Source organism: Protopterus annectens, chromosome 8.part1, assembly GCF_019279795.1.
Source record: "Protopterus annectens isolate FY-2018-M chromosome 8.part1, PAN1.0, whole genome shotgun sequence".
In the NCBI taxonomy this organism is placed as follows: domain Eukaryota; kingdom Metazoa; phylum Chordata; order Ceratodontiformes; family Protopteridae; genus Protopterus; species Protopterus annectens.
Genome location: NC_056742.1, coordinates 369,876,490 through 369,904,187, shown reverse-complemented (window position 1 = coordinate 369,904,187; position 27,698 = coordinate 369,876,490). Strand labels below are relative to the sequence as shown.

General features: G+C 36.2%; 1 protein-coding gene across 1 annotated transcript in view; it reads left to right on the top strand.

The window, feature by feature from the left end:
- LOC122810134 (adhesion G-protein coupled receptor G2-like) overlaps positions 1-27,698 on the top strand; it is a 210,880-nt gene that overhangs the window by 12,516 nt on the left and 170,666 nt on the right. The window contains exon 3 of the mRNA XM_044081608.1: positions 10,348-10,487. Coding sequence (XP_043937543.1) covers positions 10,348-10,487 — 140 coding nt within the window. The remainder of the gene's footprint in view (positions 1-10,347; positions 10,488-27,698) is intronic.

The following is a 27,698-nucleotide window of genomic DNA, read 5'->3' as shown; positions in this document are numbered from 1 at the left end:
TCTGTCCAGATAGTCTTTGTGCCCACATCTTCTTACCTTTTCTCTCCTTTCCACTTTTTGAATACACTATTTTATAGCTCCTTCTTTCCTTTCTTTATATTATGAGGATTACAATTTTCAGCTCTAACTCTAAAATTAAACCTGACTCATGTGTATAACACAAGCTTCCCTTTTAAATTCCAAATTTCTTTGTGTTTATTTTTCTCTCTTTCCCCAGTCTCTGATAACTTCATAAGCAATAGTCTTACCTAATTATTTTCTTTGAAAAACAGACTCAATACTTCCTAGTCTGTGGTATATGGCCCATTCCATTTGTCTTCACCATGCTTGTGCCACCCACTCTTACACCATCTATTTTTTTACTCTTCTTAACTCTATCCCTTTGTATCTTGTCTAGTCCACTCACTAACTCCACTGTCCTATCACACACACTTCCTTCTACACATCACTTCCTGTTAACTTATCACACACCTTAACTAGCATATCATCCCTCCCATTCCTTATTTCCTTCATCCTCTTCTTCTCTACAAGTCTTCCTAACACCTAAGGTATGCTTAACTTCTCCCTTTACCACATACAGCACCACATGTTATTTACTTAAATCATATGGCTTCCCTCTTGCCTTATTTTACTTCTCTTTCTCCCATCTTGCCTAACATCTTCACATACCTCAAAGCTTAAAAAGGAAACCTCAGCTGTAACTTCCTTCACTGCATATACCATTTTTCATCTAGTTTCTTTGATATCTCCTCTACCTTATTTCTCATTGGCCCATTCTACTATTTCAAGCTTAAAATATTCAATGTATACCATCCCAACCTAAAGATAAAGTTAATACCCATATCTACAAAAACACCATAAATACATCCTCTTCCAACAGTGCAGTGATATTCACCCAAACCCGAGTCCCATCCAAACCCCAACACAAATACTGTCATCCTAAACCCTAAACCTTTGAAGCATATGTAATAGAATTACCGACTCTCATAGACAGCTGTAATTGAGATGTGGCTTAAATGTAATGTAAAAGATGCTGGAATTTTTATCCCTGGCTACAGTATAATAAGACTTGGTAGAATACACAAGGAAACAGGTGGAACAGCCCTACTTTTCCCTAACACCTCTATAGTAACCCCTTTTCAAATACCATCCTAAAATTCACTAATGCCAAAATGCTTATGTCACAGTTAAAATTTAAGAATTCAAAAAGTTTATGCATCACTGTACTTTATATGCCCCTAGGAAATAACAGTCCTATACGTGAATAAATATTATTCTGGGTATTACATATAATTAGCAATGAAACAAACATTCATGATGGCATTAATATAGATTGGCAGTCATTATCCTCACATTCCCCAGCTAACAGTATGAACCTTTTCAGGTTTGCATAACTTATCAAAACACAAACTACATTTAATAAAAGCCCCAACTAACAATCTATCCTTGATTGGCTTCTGGTCACCAGCCCCTGTAATGTTACTTCAGTTGGCACACTTGCAGACACCCTAAGTGATCACCTACCAGCCTATACCTAATTCCCAACTGACCAAGGAGTATAAACTCAAAACTGTTCATAACCTCTCAAAATGTAACCAACAATCTCTACTCAATGCACTCAAAGCAACAAATTGGTCTATCCTGAAAACACTACCCTTAAATGAAACAGTAGAGCATTTCATTACAGTATTTTTAAACAACCTTAATACTTTAGACCCACAGTACACAAAACAAATTAAATCTAGCAATGACCCCTGGCTCACTAAGTCATGGAAACCCCTCATGAAGGACAGAGACAAATCCTGGCACAATTGACATAAAAACAAAAATGACAAAAACAACTATTCAGACAGCTGTATAACCAGGTCAAAAAACAAGTTTCCAGAGATAAAAAAAATATATATATTATATTTGATTACAAAACAACCTCAAAAATAACCACTATTTATTCTGGTCCACCATATTTTCTATACTCAACAAAGGAACTAAAAAAGAATCCAGTCTATGCCCATAAAATTCCTGTCTTGAAATAGCTACTAAGTTCTATGCATACATCAAAAAATGTTATAGCTAACTTAACTTTGCAGTCCTCTAATGCACCTCTCACCTCTCCCTTAAACTCCTTCAACATTGCCCTCTTCTCTATATTCATCTGAATGCATTTTCAATGCTTCTCCCACACCTGGCTCCTCCCACAATTCCACGCACTTCCCCCTTCAGCTTGTTCCTATTAGACTTATAAAATACTATTACTTTAACTCAACCTTTGCTCTGCCTCCACAGATATCATATCCCCAGAATACCTGAAACTAGCTACAGAGGCCATAATGTATCCAATTATCATCCTGACTAATAGATCCAATGCTGAGTCCAATGTCCACAGCCTAGTGAAAAAGTCACATATTCCATTGCACAAAGGAGGCAACTCCATCAACAGTTCTAACTTTAGTCCCAAATCTATCTTGTCTCCCATCTCAAAAATCCTAGGAAACTGCATCCACAAACAACTTCTAAACTATGTCTTACAAAATAATCTGCTTACTAATACCCATCCTGTTTTTCACCCAGCCTAGAGCGCAACAACTGTATTAATATCCTTCATACACGCTAGCAGCAAAGTTAGACACTGGCAAACTTGACTCTTCTGTATTTCTATACATGTCAAAAGCCTTTGACTTAGTTTCTCATTCTAAAACCCTTAATCAGGTTTCCAACCTTTGTCTATAATCTCCCTCAAGTCAATGGTTCTCTAACTATCTATCAAACAGTCACTAGTCAGTAACATGGCAAGGGTTCAGCTCACCATTCCTTCTCCCTACCACAGGTGTGCCACAAAGGTCCATCCCAGGTCTTCTACTTGTTATTGTTTTTATCTACAATCTGTATATTCCTTTTGTCAAAGCTCCTAATTTAATATGCAGATGAGTCCACAAACATCTGCTCTTTAATCAGCCTAACACCTACAGCAGATACCCCAACAAGCTTTTACCACCACTGAAACTTGAACCAGCCTAACATACTTACAGCAGATAACCCAACAAGCTTTTACCACCACTGAAACCTGGCTTACTAATGCATAACCCTTACTCAGTCCTAAAAAAAAAAAAAAACTAAGCTCCTCCTCTTTAGTCCAAAATCTCACTACCCACATAAAAACACCTTTAAGATCTTTTTCATAAGCAGCACAGAGATAGAAGCAGTTTCCAATACTAAACTTAGGCATTATAATGGAAGACAATTGTAAGCTTGACCTCCACATCCAAAGTAACATAAAAAAAACACCAGAAATTTGGTATGCTTTACAAGAAAAAAGACTTCCTTAACACATCCACAAAAATTAGTCTAGACAAAACTTACCCCCTACCCTCTTTACTTTATGAGGCTTCAGTCTTAGCAAACTTACAGTTGTCTCTAAAAACAAAATGATAAATCTGCTATAATAAACTGGCCAAATGTGCTCCTAATGCAACTTCCTTCAGCCATAGGTGTACAGCATTCCACTCACTCACATGGCTTGAACTTACCCATCAACTTTTCTACCTTCAACTTTTAACTGCACATAATATTGAAAAATCAGCAACCTGTCCAGATTTAGCTCCATTCTTAACATGTACATCCCTAAAAGATATCTCGGATCAGAAGATAAACAGCTACTCTCACTATACAAACCTACCAAATCGTCGGGCCAAAGTCTGCACTTCTACTCCATAGCAAAAGATTGGAACTCCTTATCACTATCAGTTAGAACAAACAGTAAACTGCCTCCTTCAAATTCTCCCTAAGAGAATTCTTATCCAAATCCTGGATATGCTCCTGCTCTTTACAGGATACATTTCTGACATTTCAGTCCTCTGTTCTACTTCCACCTGTACCTCCCCTCCCTACTACGTTCATCCTATGTCACCTTCTCATTTGTCTCAAATCTCCTGCTAAGTCTTATTAATTTATCACTAGGCAGTTAATTTCATCGTATTCAAATCTTAAATTAATCTGTAAATAAAAAGCGGTTCACTATGTAGAGAACATAAACATGCACCAATAATTCCTAATTCATTGAAAATTGTACACTTGGATTTATATATGTTCATTCGTATTTTTTTAAGTATCTTCATTGCAGACTTAAAGAAAATAGTTTAGTAGGTGAAGTATCAGCTGTTCTTTCCACTGAACTTTGCTGCCTTTATTCTTTACATAAACAAACTGACAAATGTGTCATACTATAAGAAAAAGTAATAAAAGAAATGATACACAGGCAAAACAAACAAATAAATAAATAAATAAACAAACAAATAAATAAATAAATAAATAAAAATAAATAAAGTCCTAGAAGTATCCAGACTCATTTGCAAAGGATGCATTGTGGCTATCGATATCCTTCTCAGTACATGCCATTATTCTATAGCATATCTTATCTTATGGAATCAACTTCATATTGAATAAAATAAAACTTAGAAGAAATTAATGGAAAAACACATTATTAGGGGAAAAGTTCATATTTCAGGAAAATTCTTTGTTAGGTGTGCTAAATGAGGTCTTAATATTTTGCTGCTTATATAAACAATATTTCCTTAAAAAACAGAACAATCTCTAGATAAAAGTAATTATAGTTCATACACATCTAAACATACGGAAAAAATGCCAAATTAAAATTAACTTAAAGCAAATTACTAACAAAATCATATCACAAGAAATACAAATTAGGCACTTGCAAAATTAAATACAGCTGATATAGTGATCATGAAGCAAGAAGCAATCATTAACAAAAATAGCATACCCAATTCTTCATATTTTTAAGAATTTCATAAATGATGTAATTAAAATTTTATAAGTACGTATCCAGAATAAAAATAGTGTAAAAAAATTTCCCAAAATCCTTAGAGAAGTAATAAGGAAATAGAAATAACGTTGTACTATGGAACCCAGGCATAACAAGCAAGTCAAACCATGTGATGGTCAGTTCATTCAAAACACTTTAAAGCTAAGCCAGCAGATTGTTCTTTCATACCCTACCTAAGTGTCCTTCTGTTCGGAGGTGCACCACGGTCAGTTGTCACTCTGGATTAATGCAAATGTAATTGAGGCATTCCTGGGAGCTGCATATGATAAGAATTCATACTCTTTCCTTGAAATGCATGTAGTAAGTGATTTATAAAACTAAGTGATTCATAGAACCTTTCGGCTGCATACATCCCTATCACCAGCTGTAATTAACATAGGTAAATGTAAAAGTTCACCCGTTACTTAAAATAGGAGAGAGTGCTTTAGAGTGATCCACTTTAATTTTCCATATTCATCAGTGATCTGTCAACTGATCTACCTCACCTCCACTTGGTCCTTTATGCAGATGACATCTTATAAATCATGTTAAGGGCACCTTGAACCATCAACAGCAACTTCAATCTAGCTTTACAGATTTTTGCCATTGGAAGAATAAAAAATATGCAATAATCAATCCCCTGAAGTCTATTTGACACACCAAATAAAACTCCCTAAATCCAAATATCTAATTATTACTGTCACAAATGACAACCCACTTCCACTAGTAACAGAACAGAAGTATCTAGGGATCACCTTTGCCCCTAGTCTTTTATTGCCTAAGCATAATGATACTATTATTAATAAAACACTCTAGCAGCTAAACGTCTGCTATATAATCTCACAGTTCCTGACCCCTACAGCCCATACCTCTCAACCTGAAAACATCAAAAATCTGGACAAGGCCCATGAAAAATAGGTACACATCTGTATGCTGATTAACATCTAATTTGCATACATAATTATGCAGCCCCACCCACTCCAATGGAATTGTGGGATACCAACTTTCGAACGCAAATTGAAGAACAGGCAACCAAAACATGGCACCAGACCAGAGTCCCCCTGCAGCCATTCCAGTGTCCTGTTACCTGGCTATTTTGCCCCATTTACCATAAACACTAATGTATGCATACTGCTTTACTTCTACAATGATTTGAATTTTAGTTTTACATTTTACAGCACAACAATGCAGAAACACTAAAAGACATCATCTGGTAAACAAAACAATACTGTCTCACAATGAAAATAGGCTTGACATTAAACTTTGCCCTTGAAACTCACATTCATTGAAACAGCATTGAAATCCACACCACATCCAAAAAAACTGCATCTGGCCAGTGGTGGATAAAGATTACCTTTGGGCTGTTTTCAAATCATTGGCCCCTTGCACACAAAACAAGATAACATACATGTGTTCTTTTCTTTATACACCTTCCTGACTTTATTAAATTATATTCTTTGTATAATACAACACACATGTTAGAGCGCATTTTAAATTTATTGTTTGAACATTTTACCAGTAATCTATACTGTAGGCAACGAAACAAAACACATGAACCAATAATGACAAAACTGCCCAATTCAGAACTTTTCCATCATAAAAGTCTGCTTCCACACCCACACTATCTTGCACAGCATTTCACACTTATTTTCAATTTCATTTTTTTTGGGGGGGAGGGGGACAAAAGGTCAAAAGCCAGGGACACATTTTAAACATTGCTTGTATAATTTTGTAAAGTTGCTAGAATAAAATGTTGTGCTTCCATCATGCATTTCACTGGCAGGTTTTGAAACCAGGACTCTAAGCACTACATTCAGAACAACATACCACTATCCCACATCAGCAGCTGCCTGAAAAATAGGAAGACTGAAACTTAATAGCCATCATTTAGTGAATTCATTTCTCACTTCTCAACATAGCTCTTAACCTCAACACAAAAAACATGGACAAACAACAAAGCCAATAATGGGGGAAATGGAATACAAATTCAGTTCTCACTTCTCACTCACCATATCTCTGAACTGTTAGCTCACTTCTTATCATAGCTCTAAACTCTTAGCACAAAAAAAAAGTGTTCTTACTTCTCATCATAGCTCTCAAGTCTCAAGTGCAATGGGATGATTATGGCATATGGCCCCCAACCTCTGTTGCAGTCCAGCCTGGTACATCTCACTTGCTGTTTGACCATGCTTCCTCTTTGGACCTTGCCACCTCCCAAAGTCATCCTCAGCCCCCACCAGGGATCATCACAGGAAATGCTGATGTCATCACCCTAACCCCAGGATAGGCATGCCCATTCTTCTGTGCCACTCCATCAGTTTCCCAAGCCTCTAATCAAATGCAGGTCACCTGAGGCATAGTCAGCGTTTTATCCCTGTACGCTACCAGAGCAGGCAGTAATGATCCATTGTTGGCAGCAGACTGTGGGGACTTACTACTCCCTGTACATTTAAAAGTTATAGTTAACAGAGAGAGCTGTAGATCCAGAAAACAAATTGTTATAAGGAGTTATGGAGAGGGGCTTGACAGAGGCATTCAGGAGGGAAAGGGGCAGATGGGGAAAGGAAAATAAGAATGTGGAGATAAATAGTAATTAAAATGTTAAGAGCACTTAATAAAGTGTGCTATGCAGGCTCATCATCTCCCTTCTCTCAAAATAATGTAATGTAATGCAACTGACTGGTCAACTAGGGCAAATTGCTTGGTTATGTTTGATTAAAATAATACTAAATATAAAAAGAGATAGTTCAGCTTTATATATTTTTCCACCCCTGTGAACATCTTTTGTATGCTTGTTAAAGATAAAGACCAGAAGTAAATGCAGACTAGTTTTGCAAGTGTTCAACAGATGATAAAACAAGTTAAAAAGTCACAAAAATGACATATGGCATAGAGCCTATAGTGATAATTAGAGAGTAGTCTCTAGAGGTGGTAGAAAAACAATTTGTGTGGAAGACAAAATTAATATACACCAAATTCCCTTTGCAATTTAGAGATAAATACATTCAGCTGTTAGTAAAACTTAAAACCTAAATATCTGCTTATTTTATGCATTTACAAAGCTGCTTGAGGCAGTTTCATTTCACTACCATAACTCAGTCAGAAATGGTGGTGGCTAGGGATAGTAGGCTCTTTTTACCTTGTACTAAAGGTACAGGGTTTGAGCCTGAATACCTCTAGCCACCAAGTGTATTATATGGGGGTATTTTCACACACACACACACACACACACACACACACACAAAAAACAATCTCTCTCTCACCTACCCTGAGTAGTGCTTGGCCTCTTCTGTTGCCACCATTAATCCCGGTTTCATTTCAGGGCTCGCGCTGAATCCCCCAGCCTTCTACTGCCATTAATCCATTTGTCCCCAATGTTGTGCTGCCAAGCCTGCCATTAATCTCTCACATTCCCGCCATATCCCCGGCCACTAGTCTCACATAACCGTTACTGTCATATCCCTGGCCACTTTGTGCTGCCATTAGTCTCGCATTCCCGCCGATAACTTAACCGCCAGCCGGAAATGATGATGCGAGCTCCTTGAGCTCAATTCTGACTGGCTGATAGCCTGACGGTGCTGACGTCATCACGCACGTGATGACATCAGCTCTGACAGCGCGAAAATTTAAAAAAAAGAAAAGAAACATCGGAAATGAAGGGGTGCCACTCGGGAATCGTGGCACCCCTTCATTTGGACCCCAAACCTCGGTAAAAACCGAGTAATTCGGAACAGTTGGGAGGTCTTCTACAGCCTGCAATACCTCAACTAAAATGTGCTTATCCATAACATTGAACAGGAGCTCCCTCTTGCAACCTTGCATTCCAGCTCAAACACATATACAATACAAACTAATGTAACCAAAATCTGCAGATTTTGTCTTCTTGCAGGGCCTCAAGCTCATCATTGCCAACTTTTACAGGAGAGTAAGTGCCATCTTTAGATGGCAGAGCAACAGTTCTTAAATGACAGAACTATAAGCTATTAAATATCAGACACTGTCACATACTGAAAACAAAATTACAAATAAAGCACTACAAACATAGAGACAGATGAGAGAGTAGCATTGTCCCCATTAGACCTTATTTTAAAACTTCTACAGAAGAAAGAGCTATCTCTAGGTGGGTCTACTTCATAACAGTGAAATTTCATAACATTGAATTTCATAACATTGAGACCAAAACATCGAAATCCCAAAACATTGAAAACCCAAAACATTGAAAACTCAGAACATTGAAAGTGTGCTTCATAACAGTGAAAACTACAATGCATATGTAAATAACATCCTCTCCACCTATAAGAACGCCTAACTAAAAAAACACACTTTCTACTATGTTTCTGCAGGGGGGCAAGCCCCCCACTTCCTAATCCTAAAAAAATCTCTCTGATCATTGACCTAATCTACACTCCCTACCCCTTCCACTCTCTCTCTTCACCTTCTAGGCTTATCTTGCTCGAACTCAAGTAATGAGTTTTGGTAAGCTCCATCAGCTGCTTGCCTAAACTCATATTCAGGTTCAAGCATGAGGTGACACTTGAGTCTCTGTCTTCAAGGCAGAAGTCTTCAATCGCTTGGTACTCAGGTGCTTGAAGAGCACCCAGGATGTATTTTAGTCTGGGTAATAAAGCTTTTAATGTAAATGACTTGTGGGCTTGAGTCGTAAAATGAGTTGAAATTGTGCAGCAGGTTCTCATTTGTTTACTGACCATCAGTAATATTTTATATGCATTTATTGCAGGAAGACCTGTGCCCATGTGAAGCCCTAGATATTTCTGATGAAGTAATTGCTGGGTATTGTTTTTGCTTAGGTCAATGACAGACAAAGACCTGGGAGGGAGTATTTTTTCAGGAGTACTGAACAGAATGATTGTTCTTTTGTTCATGTTTAATTTCACTTTGTTATTTGAGAGCCATTACCTTAATGTGTTAAAGTAAAATTTAAGCTGTTTCTGGACTTCAGTATTTTAGCTACTAATTAATTCTTATTTGCTTCTCTCATAACAGTTTGCAAATTTCTTAAAACAAATCATCATAGTAGAAAAGTATTCTGTTACATTTAAAGTTCTTCTTGCAGACCTTTTACAAATCTACACATTTAAATTGTTTACTGAATCAATTGGTCCATATGGCTAATAGGCTACAAAAACAAAAGACAAAAACGCATCTGCTATGACCTGCAAATTATTAAAAGTCAAAGACCATGTGACTACCAAAACTGTCCTCTTTGTATGGCATTCATATTGTCTGTAGGATATTTTTATAGTCATTGTACAAACCTTGAGATAAAACACATTTTTATTTTAAATAAGTCGAACTCACCCCCACCATATTATTTATTTTCAGTATATGGTTTCTACAAATTGAGCTTTACAGATAAGCTCTGCTGGTAGTATGAGATGTGAAATGTTAGAATCTTTGTCATATGCATATGTATTTTTGACTTGCCTTTATTTCTTTGTTCGCATCTGTTTAACTATTTCTGTAATATCTAAAAACTAAGCATGCAATTAATTATTTACCATTATTTTTAGATATATTGGAATTCTTTTCAGGCTGCTGCAGATTTAGAAGACACTGCTGTACCAACGTCTGTGACATTCATTTCTCTCACTGGCACTATTATTTCTGGAGTTTTCATAGCAATTGTTATTGTTATGCATACTTCACACAGGTAAGATATGCAAAATTGCAAAATTGTTCTCTTGAATTTGTTGTCCTTCATATGCTGGATAGTAAAGAAAATAATAAATAAATGAAAGAAAAGAAAAGAAAAAAAATGGCTTTACAGAAGTAAACATGTTCACTTGTTTGCATAAGGCAGAATTCAATTCAGCCAAACTGATTGTTGGTTGAAAAAAACATTTCACAATGTTAACTATCTACTTGACATGGAACTTTCAACATGATGACTAGAGATAGACATCAGTTTTCTAGTAAACCATCAGCCAGGCATGTGAGCTGCTACAAAAATGCATAAAGATTTCCATATTAATTTACTGGTAGTCTGATGAATAATCATCCTTTCTCTATAACAAATTTATTTCAGCAGCTAATACCATTTTCTAAAGAATGCTGTTATTTTAATACTTTCACTTTACAGGTAAGAATGTTGAAAACAAGTAGCAGCTCGTAAACATAATTACTGACTATTGCATTATTTTCTAATCCAAAATGTGTTGCTTTTATTTCAGAAGGCATACATTTGTATGGAGATTATTATACAATGATTGGAGAATATATAGGATCCAAAAATCAAGACAGTATAAAATATCAGTTAAGAGGAAAAGGATTAAACATTGTATTCAGCTGTGGAGCTTTCACATCTGTAATATACTTATTTCTGAACATTTCTGAATATGAATTTGATTGAAGTTAAACATTTTAGTGGGGAACTGCCTTGCTAATTTGTGTCACATGATTTCTTACTTATGTCATTTATTCAGAAGTTGCAATGTATTAGATATTTATCTGATTTGGTATAATTATTTAAAATGTAGATATTTTTGTATTATTTTTAAGATTGTGAAATTATTGTTCTTAAAATGGTTTGTAATTCCTTGGAGCTTTTCTCCCTTGTCCACTCTGAAAATGGGCTCCTTCCCAGTCAGACTTTCCCAGTAATCAAATGTTAATCAATCAATCAATCAATCAATCAATCAATCAATCAATCAATAAATAAGTTATTCTAAAATTGGAGAAAAATGCTCATTATTTGCTATTAATACTTTTTGAAAGTTCATTCTGCATTTCTGGCTTTTATTATTAACATTTGCACACTATACACTTTGCTCATTATCGGACATTTTTTTCCCTATAGTTCTGTAGTTTTGGCACAGTATGATAGATGCCAGAGATTCATGGAGAAATAATATACAGAAATAGCATGGAGAGAGTTGCAGCCAGTGGCAAAGGTTAGGAATGACAGATGTAATAAAAGTACTGACAGGAAATTTATGAAAGATTATTTATGTGATCCTTATCTGTGGTGGTGGTGCTGCGGTAGCATTGTCGCCTCACAGTAAGACGTTGTCCTGTTCGATTCTCAGCTAGAGCATCTTCTATGTGGAGACATGCGTGAATGGGCGTACCTTTGTTGAAAGTTGTGCATCAGGGCCGGCAACTCGGCACATAAAAATCTACTGCCAATCATTAGTGGACTGTAGTTCCGCTGTGGCGACCCCTAACCGGGAAAAGCCGAAAGACACAAGCAAACAATTTATGTGATCCTTCCCAAAGTGGGTGATATGCCATTTGCCACAGAAGTGGAGGCGTGTTCTGAAGTCACAAGCTGATGTGCTGGAGTCAGTGGAGAACATGGTAGTGATAACAATGGCAATAAGTGCACACAGCCATGGAGCTTTTATGAATTCTTTAGAGACACACAGCTGTTGAACTGTGAAGACAACAGATGTAGAAATAAGTCTAAAAGCACACCATAATATGCCAAAATGACAGACCTATATCAAAGAATTAGCAGAGGACAATTTGTAGCAAGGAAAAATATCCTGCAATCGAATACCTGACATACGTTTTAAGACTGAGAATATGTGAATTAAAGCAATTCAGTAATTGGGAATTAAAAAAAAATGTTATCCATATAATGAGGAGAATATTGTTATTTTTGCAGAATAAGGCACTTCTCTGAAAATTATCTCAGATCGCTATGAAATTCAAAGTGATTAGTCAGATTAAATAAGGGAAGAGAATGCAGATAAGGAGTGAGGAATGTTGTATAAAAGTTAATTTTACTGGTGAGAGAGTTAAGCTAATGAAAATAAAGATTAAAAAAAAAAAAATTCCCCAAAGTTTAAAATGCAAGGAAAAAGAAAAAATATATCAGAGTGCCATCAATTATAAAAACAGCATAAAAATGAAGCTAGAAAATTATATGTTTTGAAATGAGGTTTGCAATTAAGCCTTGATGATACACTCCTGTTAGATGCAAGCTTCACATATGAGAATGATAGACTAAGAATAAAAAAAAATGTGGGGAAACAAGGTATTATATAGTTTAGGACAGCATACTTATTTCAGTATGGTGTTTTAAATAAAATGAACATATATTAAAGTTCTGGATGTTATAGTAGCCACAGCTGTGGTTTTCATGTTAAATAAAAATATGTGATGAAATCTTACAGCTAATAGATTTATATGTTCTTATAATACTGAAAGAAAGAGAATTAGTATTTGAGAGTAGTAGACCTTATGTTGTAATAAGTTATGTACACCGTCATTTTGGAAGGTTTCAACTGTGACATTAGGAAGACAAAAATGAAAATTATGCAGGGTGTAAAAAAATGCTAAATGAGCTCTTAAAATGCAGGCAGTTTGTCTCTGTGTGTGTGTGTGTGTGTGTGTGTGTGTGTGTGTGTGTGTGTGTGTGTGTGTGTGTGTGTGTGCGTGTGTGTGTGTGTGTGTATCATACATCTCAAATGTCCAAATTTCCTCAGAATGTCCAGATTTTTGTCTCATATTTTTGGCCCGTTCCTCATAAAATTTGTGGTTTTCTGGATTTTTGTGACAAATCATTGAAAACTGAAGTCCCTAAATAATGACAGGCATTTGCATTTTAGATTTCATATTCTTCAGAAAATGCATGGTAACACAATACCTTCTATTCTAGCAACATTCTAAGATTATAAAAGCAATATTTAACATTTTCCCTATTTTTGAGGCTTTGCCAACCCCCCCCCCCCATTATTTTTATTATGATAACTAGTTTTTCAGATCATTTAGCTATATGTGTGGATACAGGTGAGGAAGTTGGAATTTTTGAAAGAAGGAAAAAGACAAAAAAATTGCCTGTGAAAGTTATAAATAAGGAATATAAATTATGTAAATATCATTTTATCATAAGATATTTTTTATGAAGCATAGACAGATTGGTGGACTATGTTTAATAAAAAATACAAGAAGGTTTATTTAGAGATAAAAGAAAAGAAGTTGAGAACAGAAAAACATAATATTGAGAAGCTTGGAAAAGTCTTAAAAAGAGCATTATGACATAATATGGTAAATGATTGAGAACTGCGGAAAAATCATTATACCATTATAAGAACAATATTCTGAGTATTTGTTAAAAGGAAAGTGAATTATATGAAAAAGTAAAATGCGAGAGTACAGAGTTTGTTGTATAAATAGCAGTATTATTTCATAGGAAGGAAAGAGGAGCATCACCATATCTAGCTAACTTAAGAAGCAGCAAATAATGCTTAATAATGATTAATGGTAATGAAGGGTGAAGTAGGACATAAAAATACTTGGCAAGAAGAAAGTAAGGCTTTAACACTGACATATGTAATTATAATGTATAAGGAGGAATGGAATAAGGAAATGTTTGAAATGGATTTAAAACAAATTGGAACAGAGGCTTTGATATGACTAGAAAAACATGTTACAGTACAATTATTATATATAGCTTTAAAGAAGGCAAATGAAATGTCTGTATGAGGAAAGGTTTGAATAAGCTAGACAATACAGACAGTTCTATTTATTAAGATATTAAATGAATGGAAAAATAAATGTTTTTGTAAGGAAGACATTTGTGAAGAGGAAACAAACTTCATTTGAAAAAAGAGTGGCCAAAATATATTTTAAACTGGATGCGAATAACACTAAATCATACTGATTTCAAGATAATGAAGTTATGATAGAAAAAGGTTACATCTCTAAAGGGCACTGCTATGAAAGAAGCTGCAATGAAACAGAACAGAATTTATCCTAACAAACTTAAGGAAAATCCATGGCTAAAAATATTTGGCGCTATCATAATTTAAACTAATTTATTTATTAGTTAACCTATTTTAAAATTTGTTTGTGATTTTTTAATTCTATTTTATTCTCAGGCAATGTGTATATAATGTAACTAGTTTACTTTGTCCCTTTTTTTAATTCTTATACTCAGTTTGTAAAATGCTTTTTATTTTATTATAACTAGTAACCAAACAGGATTTTATTCATGTAATGATCCTTTGTGAAAGTTTGTTCATTTGTTACTGTCCTTGTTTACAATAAATTCTTTTGGATTCTCTAATATGGATGGTCGTGATTTGTTACTTGTTATTTTATTCTATTTGATGTATGGACACATACTTTTAATTTGCTTCACAGTTTTTTTATTTTATTATCTCAATTTGTTATATTATCTTAGATAAAATAAAAAAAAAAGAAAAAAGGTTTAAAAATGTTGAATGAAGTAATTGTAGAAGAAGTATATGGAGTTAAAGAAAACAAAGTGAATAACTATTGTTATTTGTTAAATAATTAGTAGTTCATATAATAACTGAATGGCAAAATGTAAAAAAGAAGTAGGAGATATTTCTAAAAACTTTGAAAATGTTGAACATAGACAGTCATAGAACATTTTGAGACTGTGGTATAAGTGGTAAGTGTTTTGATTTGTTGCAGACAACATATGAGAAAACTCAGGTTAGAGTATTAATTAATGGATGGCTGAGTGAAAACTTAGTTATAAGAAAGAGGTTCTAACAAAGATGACCCATGCATAGTATTTTACTTACTTAATTAATGAATGCAATATCAGTAGAAATAGAGAAAATTGAGTAAGCCAAGTATTGCATTAAATGAAGTTGTCAAATTCCAATAATTATTTTGTATGCAGATGATGTCTTGTTGGTATCAAAAACAGAATATAGATAACAGAAGCAATAGAGGAAGGATGTAAATTTTATGTATTTATTTATTGACATTTGATTACCGGGAAAGTCAAATTGGATAGAAGCCCATTTTCAGAGGAGGCCCGGGGAGAAAAGATCCAAATTATTACAAAACATTTTAAGAACAATAATTTTACAATCTTCAAAAATAAAACAAAAACATCTGCATTTTAAATAATTATAACAAATTAGCCACAATAAAAAACATTGGTTAAGAATCGATACAAGGTATATGGTAATCATTTAATATTTAAAGAAATTTTATACGGTTTGTAGAGAAATTAAAGGTAGGTTAGTGTAATACAAATAGGAATTGCAATGTGAAGTCAGGGAAAAACAGGCTTATTGCATATTCAGAGATAAGGTCAAAGAACAGAATTAGCAGCAGGGAAGTAAGTGAAGAAGGGAAACTAAGGCGGTATAAGGAATGAAATGGCACTTATTCACATTTAGGGATATAGGTTACCCTGGTTTTGTGCAAGAACAGAGCCAGATTTTAACTAGGAATTCTTTCAGAGTGTTTTAAAAGATGGGAAGGTGGGTATAGACCTCATGGATACAGGTAAGGAGTTTCAGGCCTTAGCAGCCTTATATGAGTATAGGTAGTGCCCAGCAGATTTGCTAGGTTTATAGACAGACAAATTTTTGGTCACTGGATCTCATTGATTGACTGGGAGCATAGTTGTACTGAATGTTTTTTAGTGCTGGACAGGCATATGGATGCTAGATAATTTTATAGATGGTAAGAAGTTGTGTATATGATAGTTGATGTGGGAGTTCTAACCAATTTAGCCTTTTCAGTGCTATACAGTGGTGGGTTCTAAAAGGGGTATGTGCTTCAAATTCAGCAAATTTGTTGTAGGATTGTTCAAGTTTCAATTTTTGTGAAGCTTGGAGGTTAGTAAGGATAAGGATGAGAGCAACAAAAAGAAGAGTGGGTAGGAGATAAGTATTGGCAAGTGTAGTTTTAGTGGCATCAGTGAGAGCGTTTTTGGGTCTATAAAGCATTCCTAGTTTTTGATTAGTTTTTCTTATGTCATTTTGTATATGCAGGTTGAATGTAAGATTATCATCTACTATCACCCCTAATAGCTTGCTATGAGAAGTGACTTCAGTGGTTGTATTATCAAGAGGAAGGACTTTAAATTTAGTTTTTTCATGAGAGAGGGATTTAGGAAAAAGAAATGATAGTTTGGTCTTTTTGGGGTTAAGCATAGGTTGTGAGTATTGTGAGTTAGGAAGCCATGTTTCAGTGACTGCTAAACCTTCCTGAGTAAATTTTTGGAGCTGTACCACACTGTCAGATGTGCAAATGAGAATGGAATCATCTGTGCATTGTATTAGGGTGGCCTGTTATGTGGAAGTATAGAGAGGACCAAGGATAGAGCATTGTGGTACACCAGTGGTAATTGGGAGATAAGGAGAGAGCATAGAGTGCCATTTTACTGACTGATACCCATTGGACAGGTAACTTTTGAACCAGAGAAGGGTGCACTGAGAGAGACCTAATGAGGGTATTTGAAGAAGACGTTTGCGGTGGCAAACTTTGTCAAAGGCTTTAGACAAGTCCAGAAATAAGGAAGAGACTTGTTTGCCATTATCTCTAGCTTTATTTACAGTATCTATATAAGTTGGTGGGACAGTGCTAGTACTATGGGAAGGATGAAAGCCATGTTGTGTAGGGGATAGGAGTTTTTTTCCTGTAGAAGATATTCTAGCAATTGTTTTTGAATATACTTTACAAGTATTTTGGCGAGGAGAGATAAGATTGCTATAGTCTAAAGTTGTTCATGCCTGTTGAATTTTCCCCTTTATGCAGAGCCAAAATGTGTGACTTTTTCCAGTGAGAGGGAATGTGGAATTCTTGGAATGACCTATTTATAAGGATTGAGACAGGATAAGAAATGCTGTTGGTTGCTGTTTTTAGGTACTCACTTGAAAGGTCATCAGTTAAAGAACAGCATGGTTTAACTTTGAGAGTAGTTTTATAAAGGATGTGGACATAGGTTTGAAGGTGAAAGCGGTTGTAGTGATATGTGGCTGTTGGGCAGGGTTGGGATTAGATGTTGAGGAATCCTTGGTTAGAGATGCTATGCTATCTATAAAATAAGAGTTAAACTGTTTTGCACTTTTCAGTGGTGAGTTATTGGGAGAGGGGTTTGGGTTGAATTTTGCGGCAGGATGTAAGATTTCTTTAACAGATGTCTGAAATTTGTTAGGGTTGTGTTTAGTATTATTTTGAAAGTTATTACAGTATTGCTTTTTGTCTTCAATTATTTGATTTTTAGTATGACTGCAAAGCATTCTGAAGTTTTCAAGACATTGAGGTGGTTTATATTTTTGCCATTCTTTCCATGCTTTTTCTCTATCCTGCATTAGTATTCTACTTTGTTTGGATAGCCAAATTGCATTATTTGTTTTCAGTCTCTTATTTAGGAGGTACAAGGCTCTTTAGAATATTTAGAAAAGTTGTAATGAATTCAATTACAGCATCATCTAAGGGTAGGATTTTTATGAAGTTCCAGTTAATAGATGATAGTGTACTAATGAACATTTCTGAGTTAAACTTGCAAAGGTCACATGTTGTTTTATAAATATTCTGTTTATCTGAATGTGTGAGATGTCTAGTTATACAGACTGGGAGATGATCACTGAGACAGTCTGACACTGTATCTATGGTGGTATTTGCTAGAGTCTGATACTAGGATCCAGTCTAATAGAAAATTAGACATCTTGGATAATGTTTGGGACTATTAATTAGTTGTGGGAAATTGTATAAGTTCATGCTAGATGTAGACCTGACCTCCAACCAATGCCTGTTTGGAGTTTGCATGTTCTCCCTGTGTCTCCATGGGGTTTCTTCCATGTCTGAAAAACATGCTGATTGTTTCCATGTCAAAAACTCACCAATGAATGGAGCTGTGGGCAGCAGCACAGACTCTACATGGTGCCCTATAGGGGAAAGAGTTGTACAGACCAACTGCTTTGGGCATCTACTGTGGTGCATAGTATCCTCAAGGTAGGAAAACATGGATCACAGACTGCATGCTGCAGCAAGACTAGCCACTCGATGATGTAAAATATGGCTTTAGGTGATTCGGTCATGTTGACTAATGTCACCAAAAATGGGCATGGGTAGGTACCGGTAATAAGTGGGTTGAGGACCTGGCCTACTCTGACCCATGCCAGGGACCCTTGCTAACAGTGGGAGGGGTGTATATGTGCCCCTATTGGCCAGTGTGTGCCTGCCATAAACCAGGCAGCCCTGGGTCAATAAGCTACTGGCTGGCCGGTGTCTAGTTGCCCAGCCTGGGTTACCTGGGATAGCTCTGTTGAGCAAAAGCTGGACGTAAAACCAACCATCCTGCCAAACATATGCTTAATGTAGGTTCACTGACAGGACGGAGCTTGGAAGTGGATGACATGATGATACAGAGGAGGCTGGACATCCTATGTATCCAAGAGATGAGGTAGAAGGGCAGTGCAGCAAAGCCACTTGGCTTGGGATCCAGAGTCTACTACTCAGGTGGAGGGCAGGCTCAAAATAGTGTAGGAATTGTGGTGAGAGAGAGGCTTCAGAAGGCAGTAAGGGATATCATCAGCAGGGTTGTGACAGTGAGGAAAAGAGTGCATTCAGACAGTAGCTGCAAGACCTACTAGATAAAGCAGGACAACATGAATTGGTGTTGATAATCGGTGACTTCAATGCACATATCGGGACAGACAGAACAGGATATGAGGACTGCCTGGGTCCACATGGGTGGAGCAATAGGAATAAAGAAGGAGAAGCCATTCTAGACTTCTGTCTGGCAAATGGCTTGATAGTAGCCAACATGGTTCAGAAAGAGAGGCAGTCACAAGATCATGTACAAGAGTGGTCAACATGCAATTCAGGTAGACTTCCTCCTAGTAAGGAAAAGGCACTGGGGTAGAATCCATGATTGCAAAGTCATCCCCAGCAAAACATTCAGCCCACAGCATAAACCACTAGTTGCCACATTCAGCTGCAAGCAGTAGTCAGAGAAGGCTCTAAAGTCAACAAAGACCAGGCTGAAGATCTGGAAGCTGACTGGAGAGAAAGTACAACAGTTCAAGGAATTACTCAGGGCTCTAGCACCTCAGGAAGAGGAGGAAATAGGTGGAGTTTAAGAAGAATGGCAGCACCTAAAAACAGCATGTGTTAGGACTACAGAAAAGATATGTGGCCAAGCCAGGTATGGAAATAAAGTACATAAGGAAAGCTGGTGGTGGAATGCAGAAGTCCAGGAAGTCATCAAAAGAAAGAAGGAGTGCAGGAAGAAGTGGGAGATAGAAAAAACTGACCAGGCTAGGAAGGACTACTGATTGGCTAACAAAGAAGCTAAGAAAGAAGTTGCAATAGCAAAGAATAGGGCATCAGAGGCACTGTACCAACGTCTGGAAAGTGACACAGTAAGGGGCACAAAGAAACTATATCAGGTTGCAAGGCAAAGACAGAAAGATAAAGAAAATAGTCGGACCCCTTCATAAGGGATGCCAACAACAACCTGCTTACCAGTCTAGAGGATATCAAAGGCAGATGGAAGGAATATTTCCAGCCGCTTCTGAATGACAAAAACCCCAAAGAAGCTGTAATGCCCCAGAAACAGCCTACAATGGGAGAAGAAGAGGAGCCCACCCTAAAATAAATAAGAACAGCACTAAGGAAGATGAAGTCAGGGAATGCAGCAGGCTCAGATTAGGTCACAGCAGATATGACAAAGATGCTGGGTGAGATAGGGGAGAAATGGGTCCTGAGGGTACTAATAGCAGTGTGGAGAGAAAGGCATATCCCTGATGACTGGAGAATAAGCATACACATGCCAGTGTACAAGAACAAAGGGGACATCCACAACTGTGGGCAGTACAGAGGCATCAAACTCCTATCACATTACATGAAAAATCTGGAGAGGGTGATTGATAAACAGATATGTAGAATAGCAGAATGTAAGATGGGAGATGAGCAGTTTGGAAGGATGCAGCACAATTGACCCGATGCTTGCACTGAGACAGATACTTGAGAAGAATCTAGAGATGAGGAGAGAGTCCAACTGGGCATTCCTAGACTTGGAGAAAGCATATGACAAGGTCCCAAGAAAGCTGATCTGGGCAGTACTGCAGTGGTCTGAAGTCTCAGAAACACTGGTAGAATTAGTGCAGGCTATGTACAAGGACCCAATGACTCAAGTACAAACAGTGTTCGGCCTTACAGAGGGGTTCCCAGTGGGAGTGGGTGTACATAAGGGTTCAGCTCTGAGCCCACTGCTGTTCATACTGCTGATGGACTACATTAGCAAACAGGCTGGAGGGGATGGATCAATAAAGCTCCTGTATGCAGACAATGTGGCGGGACAGGCAGACTCTGAGATAGAACTTCAGCAAAGGATAGGAGAATGGAATGCAAATCTGAAGGCACATGGGATGAAACTAAGCACAGAGAAGATGGTGGTAATGGCAGCAAACTGGGGAAATGAGAAGAAGCTAAGAATAGAGATAGAAGGGAAGATAGTGGAACAGGTAAACAGCTTCAAGTATCTGGGAGGGGTAGTTGAGGAGAAGGGTAGTCTGAATGAAAAGTTAAGCTAGAATCAGAGGGTCTGCAGCCAACTGGCATAGACTATCAGGTGTAGTCTATGATAGAAGAATGCCAAAGAAGCTGAAAAGTAAGGTGTACATGACAGTGGTGGGACCAGTATTACTGTATGGTACAGAAACCTGGGCAGTAAAGGCAGAGCAGATGAGGAAGCTAGAGGTGATGGAAATGAAGTGCCTGAGAAAGGTGGTAGGATGCACACTGTGGGACAGGTGAAGAAATGAAGTAGCTCCAATTGCAGAAAAGATTAAAGAGAACAGATTATGGTGGTTTGGGCACATGTGTAGAAAAGCAGAAGACAATCTGGTGAGGAAGATTTGTGACAGACAGGAAGAAGGTAAGAGGAAGTGAGGATGTCCAGCAAAGAGGTGGATGGATTGTGTGAAAGAAGATCTGCAACAGTCAGGCATGAGTGTTGAAGAAGGCAGGAGTGCGGCACTGAATAGAGAGAGTTGGCGACAGTTAACACGATACCCTTATCCCATGTAGAAAATGGGGCTGATGATGATGATGATGATGATAATGAGATGTAGAGGAGTTAGAGTTTATGTCCAACCAATTGAAATTCACATAACCTAGTAATATTCTTTCTTGTCGAAATGTTAAGGCTGTCCAATGTAAATTGTCTTCAGGAGGGATGTAAAGGACAGTAATACATATTTGCTTATAATTGTTTATTTTGAGGAAAGCAATAAGAAGCTCTGCTGATTGAATGTTGGCGTTGGTTTGCTGTAAGGGGAAATGTGGTAGGTATTAGAAAATATTAAAGCAGTACCACCACCTTTCCTCATTGTACGGTCATTACAGATGATATAGCCAGGAGGTATAACTTCAGAGTCATTTATGCTCGGTTTAAGCTAAATTTCAGTTACAGCGAGAACATCAGGCTTATGCTGGGTACTCCAGGCATGTAGTTCAGTTTATTTCTTACACAAAATGCATAATAAATTATTAGAAAACTAAAGGACTCGGTGATGTAAAGAGAATTGGAGAAAGTTATAAATATCTATATAAGGTATTACATCAGGGGAAGAAATGTGGTAGAAGAGTAATAGGATAATATTATAAAAGAAAGACAATCAATTTAATGTTTTGCGGAAACAATTAGGTTTTCTTTTAAGAAGAAAACATTTAATCATTATTATTTTGGGAAAGTTAGGTTTTATTGGCAGTGTATTTATGTTTCCTTTCAAAAATGAGAGGGAATTGTTAGAAATAGATTTTACATTGTATGGGATTCAAAACTAAATCCATTTAAAAGAGGAATATTTTCTTGTTAAAAAGCATGAAGATGGTCTAGGTTTAATAAACTCAGTGGTATATTTGGCCTGGTTTCAAAAGTGAAAGGGAATTGTTAGAAATAGAATTTTATATTGTATGGGATTCAAAACCGAATCATTTTAAAAGATGAATATTTTCTTGTTAAAATGTATAAAGATGGTCTGAGTTTAATAAACCCAGTGGTATATTTGGCTTGTTTTCATAATGTTTTTGATTATTAAAATATAAAATTTGATCAACAGGATTTAAAGTTTGGTAGCTAAATGTAAGGAACTGGTAAAAAATGAGACTGCAGAATAGGATTAAGAATGTAGGAAATGAGTTACATGAGTAACAGAATGAAATTTCATTATGGAAAGTAAATGCAAAACTTTAAAATGAAATATGGGGAAAGGTATAAGGGAAATAATGATTTTTTTTTATTATACAGAGCCATCAACAGATTTAAATAATATACTGTGTGCAATTCAGTAGAGAATTAAATTATTTAAGAATTTATTGTGTCAATATTTGTCTCAATAAATTACCAGTTAAAGGACCAGTGATACAAAAAGTGATGTCAGAACAGTTTATTACATATGTAAAGAATTCAAAATAACAAAACATGTTTTTTTAAAGTACATGAGGGTCAAGTTGGTTTGGGATATATATATTTTTAAAGATATGTTATGTGGTGTAAAAGAAGTTAACAAGGTTATGGTTCTATGTGGTATTATAAAACCAAAACAAATAAAGTTTAATAACTTGGTTTAAATATATTAAGCATTATTTGTGAAATGTGAAGGACGAGGGCAGAATAAGTTTTGCTTACTAAAAATGGTTGTCGGCAGAGAAATTGAAAAATGATTAAAACACAGATGTGGCAAAAAACAAGAGGTGATAGGAAATTTTCTGGAAGTGTGCTTACTGATTTGTGTAATTTTTCTGTATATATAATTATGTATACCAAATTGCAGATGCATAAATATGAGTATGCATGCTTGCATATTTCACTGAAGAACCCCAACATTTTTGTATAAGTGTCATAGAATCATTTCCATCCATCTGAAATACCACCAGCTCAGGCATAGGGAATCTTAGTTTATTTTCTCATTCCAAGAATAGCACACTCAAGAGAACAGTGCCCTCTAATGATGTGCTATTGTGTCAATAGAAGGAAATCAGTCCAGTCATACAGGCTAGGAAGAGAACCAACAGACATCCGATTTTCACCAAAAGTGGGTGTACTACCTTTATGAGCAACTGATACTATATTTTCACTACAATAAAATGATCTAAATCAACACACTGGCATTAATGTGCAATTCATCAAGTATTTTGGATGTAGCAAATACCTTGTATCTTTTGTAGCTAAAAAGCTGTTTTTGTTAAATATTATCTATTTTAATATATTTTTATTTAATATCCACATTTGAAAAACAACTGTTTCAGTTAAAACATTAAAGCCAGAAATATCCATGTAAGACAATGGCTATAAAATCTCTCCATGCTTACACCATTCTAGAAAAAGGCAGTATACTTTTTGTCTTAAACACAACATTTTCTTTCTCTATATGTAATATTGCAAAATGTCTTTGGCAAATATTCCTAAATATTTTATAATTTTAACCAAATAAAATGTGCTTTAACATTTGCTATGTCCTTTCTTTTTATTTGTAATTTGGTTTGTGCTCTGCATTACCACACTCACTGGTCTCCATTTTCAATGACATACTCATTATTGCAGATTTTATGAGTTGATTCACTAATTACAACTGCCATGTACACTGCAGCTGTCTAAGTTATTGCACCTGTGTTCCACCCTCTCTTTCAGTATAGGGTTAGTTTCCTTCCATGTTCTCACTACTTTGTCAAAATTCCTCTTGCCATTAAGATATGTTGCTATTATTCCTCCTCCTCTCTCCTACAACTACTCTATGATTTCAGGTCAAGATATGGTAGCTTGCATATTTTCTACAATATCTATTTGTAATTAATTTTTAACAGGACATTCTAGCACTGCCACTCTAAGACACATATCTTTATTATTTTCTAAAGTGCATCTCATTTGCTCCTTAACACATACTTATGTTGTCATTAACACATAATTATGTTGTCATAATGCCCATGCCTTCATCTAACTCTACTTACTATCTGCCCCTGGTGTCTAATGAGAAAAGAGATCCTCTAAACTCTTATTTCTCTACTCTCTAGCTGTAAGAGAGTCAGAAAAGAGTATGTGCTTATTTTGTTTATTCCAAAAGAATAGACAAAAATAAAACTTATACAAAAGTAGAACCTCAAAATATATGAATGACATGAAATGGCAAAAATGACAAATGAAACAAAAAATGTTATATAAACATCCAAAAACCCCATCACTTATTATATACAACAAAGGTTATTTGCACAGTCTCTCCCTGCAACAACAATCAAACACCATGTAATCATTATCTAATTCTGATAAAATATCTGCATTAATTACCTTACCATAAATAACATTTAAATGTAATACAGGAAGTAGGAATAATGTCTACTTTAGAAAATTAAATCTAGTAAGCTATTTATAAAATATTTGGGCTTTTGGACTGGGAAAATTGAATGGATAACTTTTTCATATTGGCCAAAAAGCAATTTTTTTGAAAAAACAGTTGTCAGATGATACGACCTTTACTATTAACCTTTGATGCTCCCACATTCGTGCCATATCTCTAAACTCTCCAGAGTTTTGCAGAATGCCCAGATTTTTCCTCATATTTTTGGTATGTTCCTCATAAAATGTGTAGCTTTTTGGCAAACCACTGAGGATTTGAGTCACTAAATAATGACTTACATTTGAGTTTCAGACTTCATATCATTCAGAAAATGCATGCAAACAAAAATCCTGTATTTATAGCAACTTTCTATGTTTATAAGAGCAATAATTAAAACATTTCCCTATTTTGGGGCTTTTCTCCCTCCATTATTTTAGGCTTTGTCCATATGTTTAGCAACAAAAGGTTAAGAAGTCTGCTTTATGCAAACTCTATTGGAAAGGGAAAAAAGGAAGTCTGTTATGTTTATTTAATATAATTTCAGGGCTTTCCTTACCAGGCAATAAATAAATAAATAAATAAATAAATAAATAAATAAATAAAAAACTCCTTCTGATACTTAATAAACCCACTTTTGTCTTCCAAAGGCTATCATTTCATGTGCCATTTTCAACTGCTGGAGTTTTCTGTTTATTAAATAAAAAAAAAGAAAATGCCCCATGTAGATTTCAGAGATGTGACTCTAATGCAACTCTTGAATTTATTTGTTATACTGGAAGATCAATTTATATACTGGTAGACTTTCAGGTTTAAATGGTAATCTGAACATAAAATGTGAAATGAAAAAAAAAAAAGGGTTATTTTAAATGCACATAATGATTTCATTAATTTAAGCATTAAATATTAATTTTAACATTCAGATGTTTGTCATATGATTATTACTCTGGTTAGTGAATAGATGAAATGGATGTGATATAATGGAAATTTTAATATTTAAACAGTTCACCAGTTTATATGTTCTTTCCTGATGATATCTTGGCTATCAAAAGATGAAAACACTAGGAAGTTACAAGGTATCATTTGGTGTTCTCATTTTGAATTTTCTGTATTTTAGTTTAGACTCAGAAACTATAAACTCTTTACCTTAGCAATTTCATCTCTCCAAAAGAAATATATAATAACTCAGTAAGAATCTTCCTAAATATATATTGTATGCATTTAGATAAAGGCTTGAAATAATGAAAAAAAAGGCTCAACCCATCTTAAGGCCCCTATTCAGATTATCCAGAAGCAGAATATTCCTTTTCATGAGATTGAAAAATGCCAAATATGTATCTTTAAACAGGTGTTAACATGCCCCTGGATTCAGCAAGCCCTGCACAGTGTGCAGGACTAGTGCAGGAGCTCCAGCAGACAATATGTCTGCCATGCGATCCAGGAATAAGTTGTAGGGACATGCATGAGCGCTGCACTAGTCCTGCACGGACTCAGCCCCTGTATGGAAATCACCCCATTTGCAGGTGAAATCCATGCAAATGAAATGAATTTGCAATCCAGGAAGCTGGAAGCCGGCTGTGCAGGACTAGTGTAATCTGCAGAAATGTACTCCTCCAGTAGCCGAGTACATTTCTGCAAAGTGTAAAACAGAGCCATGACAGCTCCAAATAAAGAGTAGATATTATGTAGAAAGCATGACAATGGTCAAATATAAGACCATTGGCATGGAAAATAGTTGCAAAAATAACAAAATCAACTTTTATTTTTTTAGCCAATCTCAGCTGTTTAAGGGCAGCGCTGCACAAATGGGATTGGGTGAAAAATAAGAAAAAAACCTAAAATAAGCATTCTAACCATAATCACTATTTTGCCATTATACTCAATGGAGGCAGAAGACAACATGGCCAGTGAATAGTGGTTGCTAAGGGGGGAGGCTCAGTGTGGGACCTGTAACTATGCATCCGCAGGCAATCCTATGCAAATGAGGGGAATGATACTGAATCCCATATTTCCCCTGCATGCTAGTCAGCACCCAACAGTGTAAGAGCAGGAATAGCTTGGTGCAAGCCTAGGAGTTAGCTGACATCATAGGGGTGTGTGTCAGGCATACTGTAAGTGGATTGGAGCCCTGTGGCTTGGGTGTGCCCTTAGCTTAGCAGAGCTAAGCAAGGGGGTGTGTCTGAGGCTGCCTAGCACTCTTTACATTGCCTAAGCAGGTGTGTGCGCCGTGCACTGGGTTCTAAAGGAAAATAAAAAAGTAAACCAGGAAATAGCAGCTCTGTGCACGTTTGAGCACCGTGTTTCAGCGGCGCGCCCCCAGGCTTAAACAGGAAGGCAATGGGAAGGGAAAACAGCAGTAGGAAGGTAATCAGGGAGAACTAGCATAGCTGGCAGGTGAAATGTATCAGAATCAGCCAATTACACAGGCAGCAGTCCAGCCCAGAACACTACTATAAACTATGCAAACACCTTTCCCTCCGGTTTTCCCACATACTCTACACCACCGGTGTATACAAGTGGGAGAATTTTAACAAACAAAAACAACAAAATGATAGGGGCTGCAATAGCTATCATACAACAACATGTGGAAGCGGCTGTGAGTGGTGAGGATGAGAATGCTGTCAACCAATCCACAGTAAGGAGACGGAGAAGAGTGTATAGACCCAGGGTAACCTTTCAGGGGCTACATGAGCTGGAGGTAGTAGAGTACTATAGAGTGGACAGGGACCTCCTACAGTAAATTGTTGAGCTGTGCTGGCCACGCCTCACACACAGAGCTAACAGAGGAGAACCCATCCCAGTGG